Consider the following 12,406-nt stretch of genomic DNA (forward strand, 5'->3'; position numbering starts at 1 on the left):
TGTGACTTAATAATCTAGGTTAGATAGAAGTAATATGCCTGTATGACAATCCCCATGTAGCAATACGATGCTCCTTCTCTTTGTAAAAACTTTGACACATCGGACTTGTTGCATGTAGTCCTCTGATGATTTTGTGATAAACGTGCAGGCGTGAACGAGACGTGCACATTGAGCAATGCCAATCCGTCGATCCCGGTAATTTTGTCAACCAAAGTATAACCTGTCCTTCGAATTAATCCCTTTTGGCCGCTCCTCTCTCCGATTGGGTTTCTCTGGCTTCGCAGCCTCAGAAATCAGTTCCATGTTCTGCTTCTTCTCTTCAAGCCTATTCTGCATCTTCCGTTCCTCCCTCGAACGTCGCTCCCGTTCTGCAAATCTAGTTCGTTGCTCTCTCGATGGCTCCCACTTGCTCCGCAAGATGCGACGGACAGCCTCGGGGCTAATCTTGAACTTCTCTGCAAGCACCGGCGTCGAAAACGTGCGCTTGTCGTAGATATGCATGGCACGCAGACCGTCCATGGCTTCGCGAGATAATTTACGTGGAGGAGACCACCCCTGAGGAAAAGCCTCCTTTATGGCGAGACGGTGGCGCCTCCACTCCTCTGGTGTGTCTTCCGTCGGCGCGCGGTTCCGTCGCCTCGGGGGTGGTTCATCTTCGCTCAAGTCGAGGGTTTCACCCTCTGCATCTTCCGTTAAGGATAGAGGCGCAGGGTGTCCAGCCAGTCTCCAGTCCCTTTTCTTTGGCTCATTGGTAGTGGAATAGTATCTATAGAGCGAGCTTTTGTGAAGCCATGACTGCGCGTGGTGTGAAGGTGTACGAAGTAGCGATGTCAACTGATAATAGTTGAACCTCATTGTAGACTGGACGGCCTGCATGATTACACGGTTGATGCAAATGTAGCAAGGTTGTGCAAAGTTCAAACCTAGAAATTGGCAGGCGGTTTGTCACGGTACTTGCCGAGTGGTTTCGTGAGTGCTTCGACTTTCAATCCATCTCCTAGGAAGGAAGCCACCATCCATCAGTTCCCAGCTTATCGTATTAGCCTGTTCTCTTCCCCTCCTTCCTTCCGCAAAGATTTGTATTCGATTTATCGCGCTTGATCATACCCGATGGCCGACCTATCCGATCCCAAAATCGACGAAGGTTAGTCTGCGATGTTACAGCGCCATCGCTTAGTGAAATTGGGTTAACCAGCAGCGTGGTGCTGATCCTTACAGCTTACCAGGATGTTCGTTCCGACAAATCCGAGACTAACTGGCTTTTGCTCGACTACGAGGTCAGAGTTTATGTTTCCAAACGGGTCTGATTATCTTGATGCGTCTAGGTCCTCCCAACGATGATCACACGCTTAGTCTGACCGCTCTGACAAGCTAACAGTCACACAGACGGGAACGGGTGGTCTCGCCGAGTTACGCGATGCACTTGCCGATTCCAAAGCGTCTTACGCATACGTTCGCGTCACCTTCTCCAATGACAAGGAATCTCAACGGGAGAAATTCATTCTAGTAGTGTGGATCGGTCCTGGGTGCAAAGTGATGCGAAAGGCCAAGGTCAGTCCCTAGTCTGTTTCTTTACGTGTGCTGCGGCGTATATGGAATACCGTGCTTTTTCCAACTTTAAAAAACACACGCGGTGGCGGCGGCCTGCGCCTGCATTGCCTTTCAGCGGCGATTCGATGACAGCGATGATTTAGTACTTAGTTCTGACACGACTCTTTGCTGTATGGTCTCGCAGATCTCCGTCCATGCAGCCGATGTCAAGCAGGTGTTGCGTGTCTACTCTATTGAGGTTCCCGCTCGGGAAAAGGACGATTTAAAGGAGGATCCGATTGTGGTGAAGCTGCGGAAGGTGAGCGGTCTAATAAAATATAGAGCGGGAGATATCATCGGCCTCACACATTCATCTTGTCAGGCTGGTGGGGCTAGTTACGACGGGGTGTAGCTTACATCACACAAAGTCGTGCTCTCAATTTACTGGCCCTGCACTCGTGCGCCTTGTGTGCCGTCGGATTAATATATGACTCATTTACCACTTGTATTGCGCATCCATTGTGCCCGAGGCCCGATAGTCTTTTGGTGTTCGTGCGTCACAGGGACACCCTGACATCGCATTGCGCAACGGTGCCTATGTCAGTGCTTGACCAGGATACAGAAGACCCTGTTTCTCAAGTCTTTCGGGCCGTGTGGTCGGCAAGCTTCTTCAAATTCTCGATCCCCTGTTCCTCCAGCCGCATACCCATCCATTCTTCCATTGGTTTGGCCTCCAAAGCTTTCTCATAGAATGCGATCGATGGAGTGTTCCACTGTATGAAAGAATGATACAAAAGTACCAAGACACGTTAATCCGGCGGAACACTGGTGGCCACGATCCAGCTAAGTGTGACTTGCCTTGAGTACCGACCAATCAAGGCGTGCGCAGTCCTTGTTGCCAGAGGCTGCATCAGTAAGGTCCTCGGAAAGAAGCGTGTGATGTTACCTTCTCCTGTGCTACCTTACCCAGCTCCGCGAAAAGGGCTTTGCCAACACCCTGATTTCTCGCATCCGGGGATACATACAGGTCCTCAAGCTGTACGTGAAATATTAGCAAATAGGCAGCGTCGCGGTGGGGCGTAGTTAAATCAAATTTTGGACGCACGAAGAGGCCAGGCTTGCCGGTCCATGTTGAGAAATTGAAGAAATATAGTGCCATGCCCAATGCTATTCCGGGTGCCTCGGGCGTTCCATCAAACGCGAGGAGGGTGTGTGCATATTCCTTTTCGAATATGTTTTCTCGAAACTTTGCCGGCATGTGAGTATGACTCCGCGACGTGTTGAAGGACCTACCAGAGCAGGGGTAGCCCTTGCGGACTCGGGTTCGTTTTCATATGTCGCCTAGATAAATAGTGGGAAGTTGCAGCACATGAAGATCCTTGAGGCGAGGCGATTACCTACAAGATCTAGAACCAACTTAAGCATGGCATCCTGAGTCATTGATCTTATCAGCTCTGACAACGGAGCTCATCAACAATGCGTTATGTGCTCACCACGTCATCTACTGTAGCCGGACGGATATGAAATGTAATAGTCATCTCTGGGTATCTGGTACTTCCAAAAGCTTTCCAACGGAGTTGATGTTAATTCCAAGGATAAGTTAGGGTTGTATCGTTGATTACCTTGGGGAATCCCCCTCCAAACGTGTGTCAGGGTGAAAGTGCCCAAATACGTACAGATTTGTGGTACAAACTCAGGACCGCGGTACTAGCGTTTGTGTACACATGTTTATGCGTAAACCTTAGTCTGCAACTTTTCACCGCCGTCGCATCACCAAGGGTATCGTGAACCCTCGCCGCAAAACATCATGGATCAAGCAAAATTGGCCAAACTTCAGGCGCAGGCTGCAGCCAACAGGATCGGTGAGTATTTTCCTTCAAACCGCGGAATTAGCAGCTTCCATTCCTTCTTCCTTCTTGGCATATGTGTACTCAAGGCTAACATGATGACGCGTTGCAGGTGGTAAAGGGACCATGCGCCGGAAAATTGTCCGGAAGACTAAGCCCTCTGCCGCACAAGATGACAAAAAACTTCAAGGCGCCCTCAAGAAACTCAATGTGCAGCCTATTCCTGGTGTAGAGGAGGTTAATATGTTCAGGGAAGATGGAAACGTGCTGCATTTCACGGCCCCAAAAGGTGTGTACGAATTTCTACGTCGCTTGCGAGTAGATAAGCTCGCGCTCGGCGTCCCGTCAGATAAGATCCGTGTTAATTTGAGTTTTTCTCCTTGCCTTGTGTAGTACATGCCGCGGTCTCCGCCAACACGTTTGCGATCTACGGAACTGGCCACGTCAAGGAGCTGACTGAGCTCGTCCCTGGTATCTTGAACCAACTCGGCCCTGACTCGCTGGCATCGCTCCGTAAACTTGCGGAATCATACCAGGCCATCCAGCAGGGACAACAGAGGCCATCCAACGCCGGTGCCGCTGATGATGATGATGATGATGTGCCTGATCTCGTCGAGAACTTTGATGTTGAGGGCGAGCAGGCTGCAGCCGAAGAGAAGAAAGACACCCTCGAGGATGTGAACTGAGTGCACAGGCTGCGTGGTGCAAAGTTTGGAGGAGAATGTTTGTCAAATCGGTGCTGAGAGCTAATTCGATGGGTAGTGGGGAGAGTTGGAATAAAATGACGGACGTATATCCGGGTAACTGCCAGCTCCTTTGCCTTACCATCAATTTCCATTCACGCCTTGTGCCGACAAAAACCTTCACTGATCTTACCCCGATATGTCGCTCATTTTATGTCTTTATCTCATCTTTGTGCTCTGTAGTTCCTACTCCCATGCGATCGCACATTACTGCATGCTGGCGTTGTTAACTGGTATGGTCTTGTCACAGACATATTCACAAAGTACGTATTCCGGTGACGTGTCGACAGCAGGTCAGTCGATCTCGTGTTCAGCTATTCGGCCACTACCTTCACATGTACTGGCAGCTCAAGTCAAGCTCAGATCCCAGATGGCAAGAGTCTTCAAACTTGGTCAAAGCATGCACTCGATTTACATACGGGCTTCTGAGGCTTTGACAGCGGTTGTGGTGATGATAATTATAATTGAAGGCCACCGACACGCCTGGGAGGCCAATAAATCCCATTCTGTGACGGTAACAAGTGTTGACCGCTGATTTTACTCATCATAATGGAAACGACAAACGCCAACTGTCATGCAAAGAAATCGGTAAATAATACACTTGATGGGGGTGGAGTTAGGTCTCACCAGCTTCAAACGGAAGCCTTCATTGGATTTGGGACCGACTGCCCTCATTCCTGTCGAGGGCAAAGTCCTAGACTGAGAGCAGGGCCAGTCTGAGTAGAACTAGAGACAGATCAAGGCCCAATCCGCCCCTTGAAAGTAATGTAAAGTGAGTGAAGGGGTTCGGGATAGTACAGACTGCGTCGTGCGGACCGGCGGGCCGAGAATGCAAGTTCGGGGTGCGACTTGTTTACCCACTGGCAGGCTGGCAGTGGCGGCACATATATTGACCAAGTTTATTATCATTGTCTTGTGATGTTTCCCTGCATGTGTCTATCATCACCTGGTCATCCAGGGTCAATATTCGCACCGGTGGAGCATCTCAGTACCATCCACAAGGCTCCATAAATACAGGTAGAGTTAGGCGCCGCATCGTCCGCTTTCATTTCTGTCGCTCATACCAACTTCGTCCCTAAACACGACACACTCTTACGATGACGACCAGAATCACACATTTCGAAACGCATGGTGAGCTTCCCCTGTGTATATGCCGCTATCGCTCACATCTTGTTTGCCGTCGATGATAGATATTCGATTTCCCACATCCTTGACGGGTGATGGCACTGATGCGATGTGAGCCGATGCCTATGTCGTGATTCAGATGTTCTTCTACATCGCACGTGCCTCAGGAATACAGATTGCGATTATAGTTCAGCATATGTTACCATATACACCGACGGTGGGCTTATCGGTCATGGAATGACGTTTACCATTGGTCGTGGTACCGACATTGTGAGTGAACAGGAATCAGCTCTTTGACATGTACATACATCTTCGCCACAAGTTTTGATAGATGATCTAGTTATCGTTGTATTGCTTTCTGTCCTGTTGGATATGTTACTGATCATTGCCTGCCTCGCGCGATAGGTTTGCCATGCGATCCGGGAACTTGCTGGACGATTGGTTGGACGGGATCCCGAGAGCTTTTTTGAAAATATGGGAAAAGCTTGGGACTGGATGTGCTCCGACTCGCAGCTGCGATGGTGAGTGCTCGAACGTTCCGCTGAATCGATGCTAGGCTGTCACGTATGGCATAGTTGCTTCTTTCTGATCCATTTTATGTTACCTTCGTATCTGTGGTCATACTGAGAATCTGTTTTATAAAGGATTGGTCCAGAGAAGGGCGTAATTCACCTTGCAACCGCTGCAGTGAATAACGCCTTGTGGGACATGTTTGCTCGTGCGAGAGGCAAACCCCTCTGGAAATTGATTGTGGATATGACTCCTGTTCGTGGCATTTATTTTACGGTTGTCCAGTTGAAATTCACACAAACATATGCACAGGAAGAGCTCGTAAACGCAACTGCCTTCCGTTATATCACGGATGTGTTAACACGCGAAGAGGCACTTGCGATGCTTAAGGCCAAAGAGGCTGGAAAGCGTGAAAGGGAAGCCCTTGTGACCGAAGTTGGGTAAGGGTTTGTCGGTGTATGTCTCAATTATCGACATCTTACACAACAAGCGCAGGTATCCAGCATATATCACATCAGCGGGCTGGCTTGGTGAGCAGGACCCTATTGATTTTGCTGATTTGCTGAGTAGTTCTGCAGGATATTCAGATGAGAAAGTGTCCCGTCTCACCAAGGAGGCCCTTGCAAATGGTTTCAACCACTTCAAGATGAAAGTAGGCACCGACCTCAAGGATGACTTGCGCAGGGGCAAGATGATCCGTTCTATCATCGACGACCCCGCAAATTACCCGTCTGGATTCAAGGATCCTTCAGGCCCAGATCTGGCTGGGAAGAACGCGGGTCCAACTGGTGCTGTATTGATGATCGATGCAAACCAGGTTTGGGATGTCCCACAAGCAATAGAGTATGTGGCTGGATTGGCGGAAATCAAACCTTGGTCTGTACTATTCATTTTCATTCCAATTATGAGAACTTACCCTTGATCCTCTACTATCAGGTTTATCGAAGAGCCTACAGCGCCCGACGATGCTCTCGGCCACGCTGCGATCAGGCGGGCACTCAAACCGTACGGGATCGGAGTTGCGACCGGGGAACATGCACATAACCGTATGGTGTTTAAGCAATTGTTCCAGGCCGAAGCGATCGATGTATGCCAGATCGACTCCTGCAGACTCGCAGGTGTCAGTGAGGTGCTGAGCGTGTTGCTGATGGCTGCAAAGTGAGCACGAGGAAACTTTCACTTTTTCATTCGGACAACATGCTGAAAATCCATGTTCGGAGGTTTGGCGTCCCTGTTTGTCCACATGCCGGTGGCGTTGGATTGTGCGAATATGTTATTCATCTCAGGTCTGTGTCGATCCCTTTGCTGAAAGCAGTGTCTCTGACCTAGGTTAAGCGTGATTGACTACGTCGCCATTTCCGGGACGATGGAACGAAATGTATTGGAATTCGCGGACCACTTGCATGAACACTTTCCCTACCGGTGTACCATGAACAACCGGGGGAGGTACAATATTCCGAGTAACCCAAAGGAAGGGTATAGTATCGAGATGTATAAAGAGAGCATTGCCGAGTTTGAGTGGCCGAATGGGTCTTACTGGGTCGGTACGAGGGGTGGTAAAGTTCTAAGCACTTAATGGTAAGTATAGGTTGTCGGACTCTTGTATAACAATCATGTAGGATATGTAAGACATGCTTCATTTTCGATGTTCCAGCTAGCTGCTACGTGAGAACTCGTTCCAGCCCAATTTGTGAGGAACTTTTTGGCACGCTAAGTTTATTTGTGTGTATTTGTGCATATGATGTACGCGATGGTTAAGCGATGTATGGACAGCCTTGCACTGGGACACGCGGTAAGGTGTACCACTGAACACCTTGAGCAGTGGTTGGAGGATGGCATATACAGCGGCACCACGAGATCCACCACCACAATCTCAAGGTTTCAGATCCATATCACCCCGACCAGGATACCCGATCCAACACCCGACGCAGATCCAGATACCCCAGTTGAGATACCCGCACTCGCACCAGCAACCCCGTCCACCACCGACATCTTTCCCGAACCCTGCCCCAACCCGACGCCCCCTTCCAACCCCAAAGTCACGCCCAGAATCCCTCCCACCACCTGCACGTGCCGCTCAGACCCCCGCTCCGTCACGTCCGGCACCTATCCCGGCCCCGGCCCCTTCACGTCCTGCCATCCTCGCACATGCTGCATCCCTCGAGAGCACCAACATTAATAATCACACCAGACGCCCGCTGCCTAACCCAGGTGCCAAGTCAACTAAACATGCAAGCTTGGATCTTCGTGCTCAGTTAGAGCACAATCCAGCAGAACCAGGTCTAAACAGTGCCGTAAGCTCCCAAACCAGCGCAGCTAGTTTCTCCCCCTTTTCTGCTTCAAGTGGTGCCTCCAGCTTTTCTAGTCCAGCTCCTTCCTCCAGCGCCGCACAATCATCTGCTTTCTCAAATCACCCCCCATCATCAGCCTACCCAAATACACCACCATCTGCAAGTTTTCGTCATACGCCATCCCATAATTACAGCGGCCCGGGTCCAGCATCTAGCTACCCCCATGTCGCTCCACTAATAGATGTGCGAGGTGCGTGTGTTTTTCTCCTTACTTGACCTCTTTTCTCACATACGCACAGCTCTTCCACTCTCTTCTGCCCCGGCCAAATTCACCCCTCACTGGAAACGTGACCTGCCAGGACCAGGGCCACCACCACAGCCCAATGAGTCGTCCTCTCGTGTGGGGCCATTCATGGAGCGCAGGAGCACGGTGTCCGGCTCGGCTGTCCCATCAACCCTTGGTGCTACTAACAGTTTCCCCGCCCCTGCGACTTCAAACAACTATCCCTTTGCCCGTTCGGTAAGCCCGGAGCGGGATCCCACAAGTGGCATAGATCGTGCCCAGACAGTCATTCACCGCGCCCAAACACAAACATCGGTCGGCCGCCGTCCCTTGCCATCTATTGGCAATAGATCCCCACCGGTACCCCCACTTCCAGGTCCGTCTTCCAATTATTAAAAATACCACAGTCAGAGTCATGGGGTATTTTATTCATAGGCAGTTCACGTAGTCCGCCCCAACCGGGTAGTTCGCGCTCGCCGCCTGTTCCAGGTAATAGTAATTAAAATACGTGCGATATTCAGCATTAATCACTATTTTCAGGGAGCTCACGTTCTCCTCCGGCCATCCCAGGTTCCTCGCAGAGCCAACCAGTTCCAGGCAGTTCGCGTTGGCCTCCAGAGCCAGGTATCTATTTATTTTTTAGTGCTTGACCATTCATCAATTTCACATCTGAAAGGGAGTTCACGTGGTCCACCTATACCAGATGGCTTTCGCTCTCCACCAGTTATGTCACCCCGTCCCCCGCCTATCTCTGGCAGTTCAAGATCGCCACCAGTACCAGGTACTGATGAATGATGTTGATCACCGCATGTTCCTGATTGTCTTGGTTATTGCAGCGAGCTCTGTTTCACAGATGGCACGTATGATAAGCAACGCACCCTCTACCTCATCCACGCTCACAGAGTTCTCTCGTTTATCGTCTTCGACGATGCATTCGATGCATACGCGGACGGCTGCGACCACTGATGATGAGTCCAACCCAAGCGACGTGGGTGATGAGTATGATAAAAAAATTGATGGACGCCAAGAAGAAAGAGAGTATGGTAATAGAAAGGGAGACCATAGACAGCAGCGCAGTAGGTATAACGAGCAGAAGGAGGCTCATAGGGAACGCGATATACGTAGTCCGGGAGAACCGGGCAACGTGTCCCCACAATACGGCATCCACGACCTCCCTCGGCGCACTCATCCTTCTCAACCATCCCAACCCCAAGCCCATATTCGGGAAAGACAATGGACTCGGACGCGCCCGACTCGCGCGGCGACTCTCCCGACTCCCCCATCTCAGTCACCCAACGATATCCAGGACAACGAACCGCAATCGCTCACACTGCGCATGGCCGCACTCGGATTATCTCCTTCTCAGTCACCCTCGCACACGCAAAACGACCTAAGCAGGCAACCCTCGATGCACAGTTCGATGCAAAGTTCGCGCTCGTCTTCGCCGAGCTTCGACCTCGGAAGCCACCCGCTACTGCAGCACGTGCCGTCGTCAAGGGAACAAGAACTCGACAACCTGTCCAAACGCCCATGTTTGCAGCGTGGCAAGTCTGTGATTGAGGGACTCCAAAGGCATCCTTTTGCATCCTCCCCAGTGGAGAGACGGGTATCAGGCAGGAGTCGAAGCTTAGTGCGTGAGCAGGAGCACCGAAGCAAGTCGCCTGCACTCGAGCAATCCCCCATACGTGAACCCTCACCCACGCGCAGTCAGTGGCCACATAACATCCCGCCGCTTCCCCGCGCACCGCTATCGCCTGCTGGGACCTCACCTTTTTCACCTGAGTTTAATGCCTCTGGGTCTGGTGGTGACGCAAATAGCTCCCCTACACGATCCGCTTTCGCGCGGCCCGCATCTCCGGTCAAGAATTCTGTGTTCCATACATCTGGGTTTTCGCGCCCTACATCACCATCAAAGTCACCCCTACCGACACCCCCCAACTCTACACTCGCACGCGCCGAGGCAGGAGGGGCGCCTGTATACCCCTCCCCACGAAAAGCGAGCGGTGGAAAAGGCCCGTTTGGGTCACAAAATCAAAATTCACGTCCCAATTCGCCACAAAAATCATCCAATGCGTATGCATCGCCAACGCTACCCTCTTCGACCTCCCCGCCGAAGCTAGCCTACCTTAGCAGCTCGAGCGCACGGAACGCGTTCCCTCCCAGCGCATTCCCATCTTCGTTCCCCTCTCATCCGACCACATCAAATTCACACATCATGGAGCGTCAGCGCCAAAAACAGCGTGCATACGTATCCACATACGACCTTGACGACGAGCCGCCTGTTTCGCCGCTCCGTGAGCGTGTGGGTCTGCCTTCGCCTAATGCGTCTCGCTCGCCTTCCCCTTCCGACTTTGGGGCGCGCGTAGGTGGACGTTCTGCATCCAGAGGCCGCACAAACAAGGACCAGGACTATGGTTATTGCAATGAGGATGACGGGGACGAGCGTTCGCCCTCACCCATCCGTTTCGCGAAGCGCTCCTCGACCCAGTTCTCCGTATTGGAGATGGACTTTGTAGGTGGGCAGGATGTGCCGAAGTGGCATCGTACGCCGGCGTCCAGGAGTGCAGGGGGGCGTACGAATGATGAGGGTAGACGTGCGGATGTGGGCGCGCCGGTTATCTCTCTCCCTGGTGGGCATGTTGACTTTGATCAGGACAGTGATAATGGTGGTGGCGCCGCGGTACCGTCGAGCAAGACGCATGAGTCGCCGCCAAGGATTGCTGTTTCAAGCGCTACGCCGCCGAGAGTGACGGGTTCGCGTGCTACGCCGCCGAGGGTGGCTGTTACTAGTTCGACGCCGCCGCGTGTGACTGTTAATGCGTCAACGCCACCGCGTATCGCCGTGTCAGGCTCATCTTCACCTCGTATAGCTGTGTCGGGATCACCACCTTCCCCTCCACAGTCTTCTGTATCCTCACCGTCCACTCGACAAACATCCGTATCATCACCATCTACACCCAAGATATCTGTGTCTATTCCCAGTTCCTCTCCAAGGCAGCCTACCTCATGGCACACGTCAGCGCCATCCCAGGAGAAGAAACGTCTCCCACCGCCTCCAGGCCAAACTGGACCAAGAGGTGGAGGAGGACAAAACAATGTGTTCAATGCGCAGAGTGCAGGTAAAATATCAGGAGTGCTGAGCGGTATGCGTGGGAACGGGCTCTCATGCGCAGGGTGTGGCGGTCCTATTATTGGACGCATTGTCAGCGCGATGGGACAACGCTGGCATCCAGGGTGTTTCTGTTGCTCCGCGTGCAATGAGCTCCTTGAGCATGTCTCGAGCTTCGAGCACGAGGGAAAACCGTATTGCCATCTTGATTACCACGAGGTTTGTTATCCCAACACCTCTTTGTTTTCTAACGATTTTAATTACAATGTCACGCAGAACTTTGCGCCTCGTTGCTATCACTGCAAAACGGCGATTATTGACGAGCGGTTCATCACGCTTGACGATGAGGCGCTGGGAAAGCGGACGTATCACGAGCAGCACTTTTTTTGTGCGGAGTGCGGGGACCCGTTCCTCCCGCCGTCTTCCGGGAATGGCGGTTTGACGGTCACGGGTGATGGCGAGTTCGATCTTGACGATGACGTTGGTTTCACGGTATACAAGGGCCACCCATACTGCGAGGCGTGCCACGTCCGTCTGCGTATGCCAAAATGCAAGGGTTGCAAGAAGTCGATTAGGGATGGAATGCGCGCTGTTGAGGCTTTGGGAGGCAAATGGTGTTGGGAGTGTTTCGTATGCGAGGTACGTGGTTTTTCGTTTTCGCCTTTTGGATGCCGAGCTCATCACTGTATTGCGTCTCCAGGGCTGCAAGAACCCTTTTGAAGATCCATCGTTCTTTTTGCGCGAAAATAAGCCGTTTTGCGAGCCGTGCTTTAGTTTGATATTGCGGAATGAGGTGTGAGTTGTGGTTCGAATAATTTATTCCTTGCTTTCGTTTTCAGTTTTTTGGCGCGTATTTTTGGGATATGCTAGCTATTTTGCAATCGACAATAATGTCTACATATCTAATATTTGAAGTTTCTTCAAATGCTCGGCGAGCGTGATACGAACACTGGGAAAGAACATTTGGC

General features: G+C 51.5%; 7 protein-coding genes across 7 annotated transcripts; 5 read left to right on the top strand and 2 right to left on the bottom strand.

Annotated features, from left to right (window-relative positions):
* Positions 1-354: 354 nt before the first annotated feature.
* DEU56DRAFT_720496 (uncharacterized protein) lies at positions 355-717 on the bottom strand (the record flags this gene model as incomplete). The annotated part of the gene is made up of 1 exon (XM_041347682.1): positions 355-717. A coding segment is annotated over one exon (363 nt), but the record flags the coding sequence as incomplete, so codon positions are not given.
* Positions 718-993: 276 nt separating this feature from the next.
* DEU56DRAFT_405888 (uncharacterized protein) lies at positions 994-2,191 on the top strand. Its single transcript, XM_041346069.1, has 5 exons — positions 994-1,144; positions 1,219-1,277; positions 1,354-1,551; positions 1,736-1,849; positions 1,913-2,191. The coding sequence occupies exons 1-5, from the start codon at positions 1,111-1,113 to the stop codon at positions 1,940-1,942; spliced, it is 435 nt and encodes a 144-aa protein (XP_041207584.1). The 5' UTR covers positions 994-1,110; the 3' UTR covers positions 1,943-2,191.
* Positions 1,911-2,870, bottom strand: DEU56DRAFT_809030 (acyl-CoA N-acyltransferase). The gene is made up of 3 exons (XM_041353452.1): positions 2,477-2,870; positions 2,389-2,421; positions 1,911-2,303 (listed from the first exon to the last, which is right to left on the bottom strand). Exons 1-3 carry the CDS (start codon positions 2,786-2,788, stop codon positions 2,166-2,168), a joined length of 483 nt encoding a protein of 160 aa, XP_041207585.1. The 5' UTR covers positions 2,789-2,870; the 3' UTR covers positions 1,911-2,165.
* Positions 2,871-3,182: 312 nt separating this feature from the next.
* DEU56DRAFT_809033 (NAC domain-containing protein) lies at positions 3,183-4,521 on the top strand. The gene is made up of 4 exons (XM_041353453.1): positions 3,183-3,392; positions 3,490-3,666; positions 3,771-4,413; positions 4,484-4,521. The coding sequence occupies exons 1-3, from the start codon at positions 3,338-3,340 to the stop codon at positions 4,061-4,063; spliced, it is 525 nt and encodes a 174-aa protein (XP_041207586.1). The 5' UTR covers positions 3,183-3,337; the 3' UTR covers positions 4,064-4,413; positions 4,484-4,521.
* DEU56DRAFT_405891 (uncharacterized protein) lies at positions 4,162-4,738 on the top strand. The gene has a single exon (XM_041346070.1). The coding sequence runs from the start codon at positions 4,260-4,262 to the stop codon at positions 4,653-4,655; it is 396 nt and encodes a 131-aa protein (XP_041207587.1). The 5' UTR covers positions 4,162-4,259; the 3' UTR covers positions 4,656-4,738.
* A 269-nt stretch (positions 4,739-5,007) lies between these two features.
* Positions 5,008-7,410, top strand: DEU56DRAFT_809041 (enolase C-terminal domain-like protein). Its single transcript, XM_041353454.1, has 11 exons — positions 5,008-5,251; positions 5,311-5,356; positions 5,413-5,515; positions 5,651-5,766; positions 5,890-6,010; positions 6,068-6,195; positions 6,251-6,285; positions 6,334-6,631; positions 6,692-6,913; positions 6,976-7,041; positions 7,091-7,410. Exons 1-11 carry the CDS (start codon positions 5,218-5,220, stop codon positions 7,329-7,331), a joined length of 1,410 nt encoding a protein of 469 aa, XP_041207588.1. The 5' UTR covers positions 5,008-5,217; the 3' UTR covers positions 7,332-7,410.
* Positions 7,411-7,537: 127 nt separating this feature from the next.
* DEU56DRAFT_809042 (uncharacterized protein) lies at positions 7,538-12,367 on the top strand. Its single transcript, XM_041353455.1, has 8 exons — positions 7,538-8,296; positions 8,346-8,705; positions 8,765-8,818; positions 8,870-8,953; positions 9,006-9,110; positions 9,166-11,657; positions 11,715-12,077; positions 12,139-12,367. The coding sequence occupies exons 1-8, from the start codon at positions 7,588-7,590 to the stop codon at positions 12,235-12,237; spliced, it is 4,266 nt and encodes a 1,421-aa protein (XP_041207589.1). The 5' UTR covers positions 7,538-7,587; the 3' UTR covers positions 12,238-12,367.
* Positions 12,368-12,406: the final 39 nt, after the last annotated feature.

The sequence above is a fragment of the Suillus clintonianus genome (genome assembly GCF_016758775.1).
Source record: "Suillus clintonianus strain FC179 chromosome Unknown DEU56scaffold_44, whole genome shotgun sequence".
Taxonomy (NCBI): Eukaryota; Fungi; Basidiomycota; class Agaricomycetes; order Boletales; family Suillaceae; genus Suillus; species Suillus clintonianus.

Excerpts from the sequence above, each read along its gene's own strand:
- DEU56DRAFT_405888 (XM_041346069.1), top strand. The coding sequence starts at position 1,111 with ATGGCCGACCTATCCGATCCCAAAATCGACGAAG. Across the intron at positions 1,278-1,353 it reads GGCTTTTGCTCGACTACGAG|TCTGACCGCTCTGACAAGCT; the intron begins GTCAGAGTTTAT and ends TCACACGCTTAG. Across the intron at positions 1,552-1,735 it reads AAGTGATGCGAAAGGCCAAG|ATCTCCGTCCATGCAGCCGA; the intron begins GTCAGTCCCTAG and ends ATGGTCTCGCAG.
- DEU56DRAFT_809033 (XM_041353453.1), top strand. The coding sequence starts at position 3,338 with ATGGATCAAGCAAAATTGGCCAAACTTCAGGCGCAGGCTGCAGCCAAC. Across the intron at positions 3,393-3,489 it reads GGCTGCAGCCAACAGGATCG|GTGGTAAAGGGACCATGCGC; the intron begins GTGAGTATTTTC and ends GACGCGTTGCAG. Across the intron at positions 3,667-3,770 it reads GCATTTCACGGCCCCAAAAG|TACATGCCGCGGTCTCCGCC; the intron begins GTGTGTACGAAT and ends TGCCTTGTGTAG.
- DEU56DRAFT_809042 (XM_041353455.1), top strand. The coding sequence starts at position 7,588 with ATGGCATATACAGCGGCACCACGAGATCCACCACCACAATCTCAAGGT. Across the intron at positions 8,297-8,345 it reads TCCACTAATAGATGTGCGAG|CTCTTCCACTCTCTTCTGCC; the intron begins GTGCGTGTGTTT and ends ACATACGCACAG. Across the intron at positions 8,706-8,764 it reads ACCGGTACCCCCACTTCCAG|GCAGTTCACGTAGTCCGCCC; the intron begins GTCCGTCTTCCA and ends TTTTATTCATAG.
- DEU56DRAFT_809030 (XM_041353452.1), bottom strand. The coding sequence starts at position 2,788 with ATGCCGGCAAAGTTTCGAGAAAACATATTCGAAAAGGAATATGCACAC. Across the intron at positions 2,422-2,476 it reads GTAAGGTAGCACAGGAGAAG|GACTGCGCACGCCTTGATTG; the intron begins GTAACATCACAC and ends TCTGGCAACAAG. Across the intron at positions 2,304-2,388 it reads TTGATTGGTCGGTACTCAAG|TGGAACACTCCATCGATCGC; the intron begins GCAAGTCACACT and ends TCTTTCATACAG.
- DEU56DRAFT_405891 (XM_041346070.1), top strand. The coding sequence starts at position 4,260 with ATGTCGCTCATTTTATGTCTTTATCTCATCTTTGTGCTCTGTAGTTCC.
- DEU56DRAFT_809041 (XM_041353454.1), top strand. The coding sequence starts at position 5,218 with ATGACGACCAGAATCACACATTTCGAAACGCATG. Across the intron at positions 6,196-6,250 it reads GCCCTTGTGACCGAAGTTGG|GTATCCAGCATATATCACAT; the intron begins GTAAGGGTTTGT and ends CAACAAGCGCAG. Across the intron at positions 7,042-7,090 it reads GAATATGTTATTCATCTCAG|CGTGATTGACTACGTCGCCA; the intron begins GTCTGTGTCGAT and ends ACCTAGGTTAAG.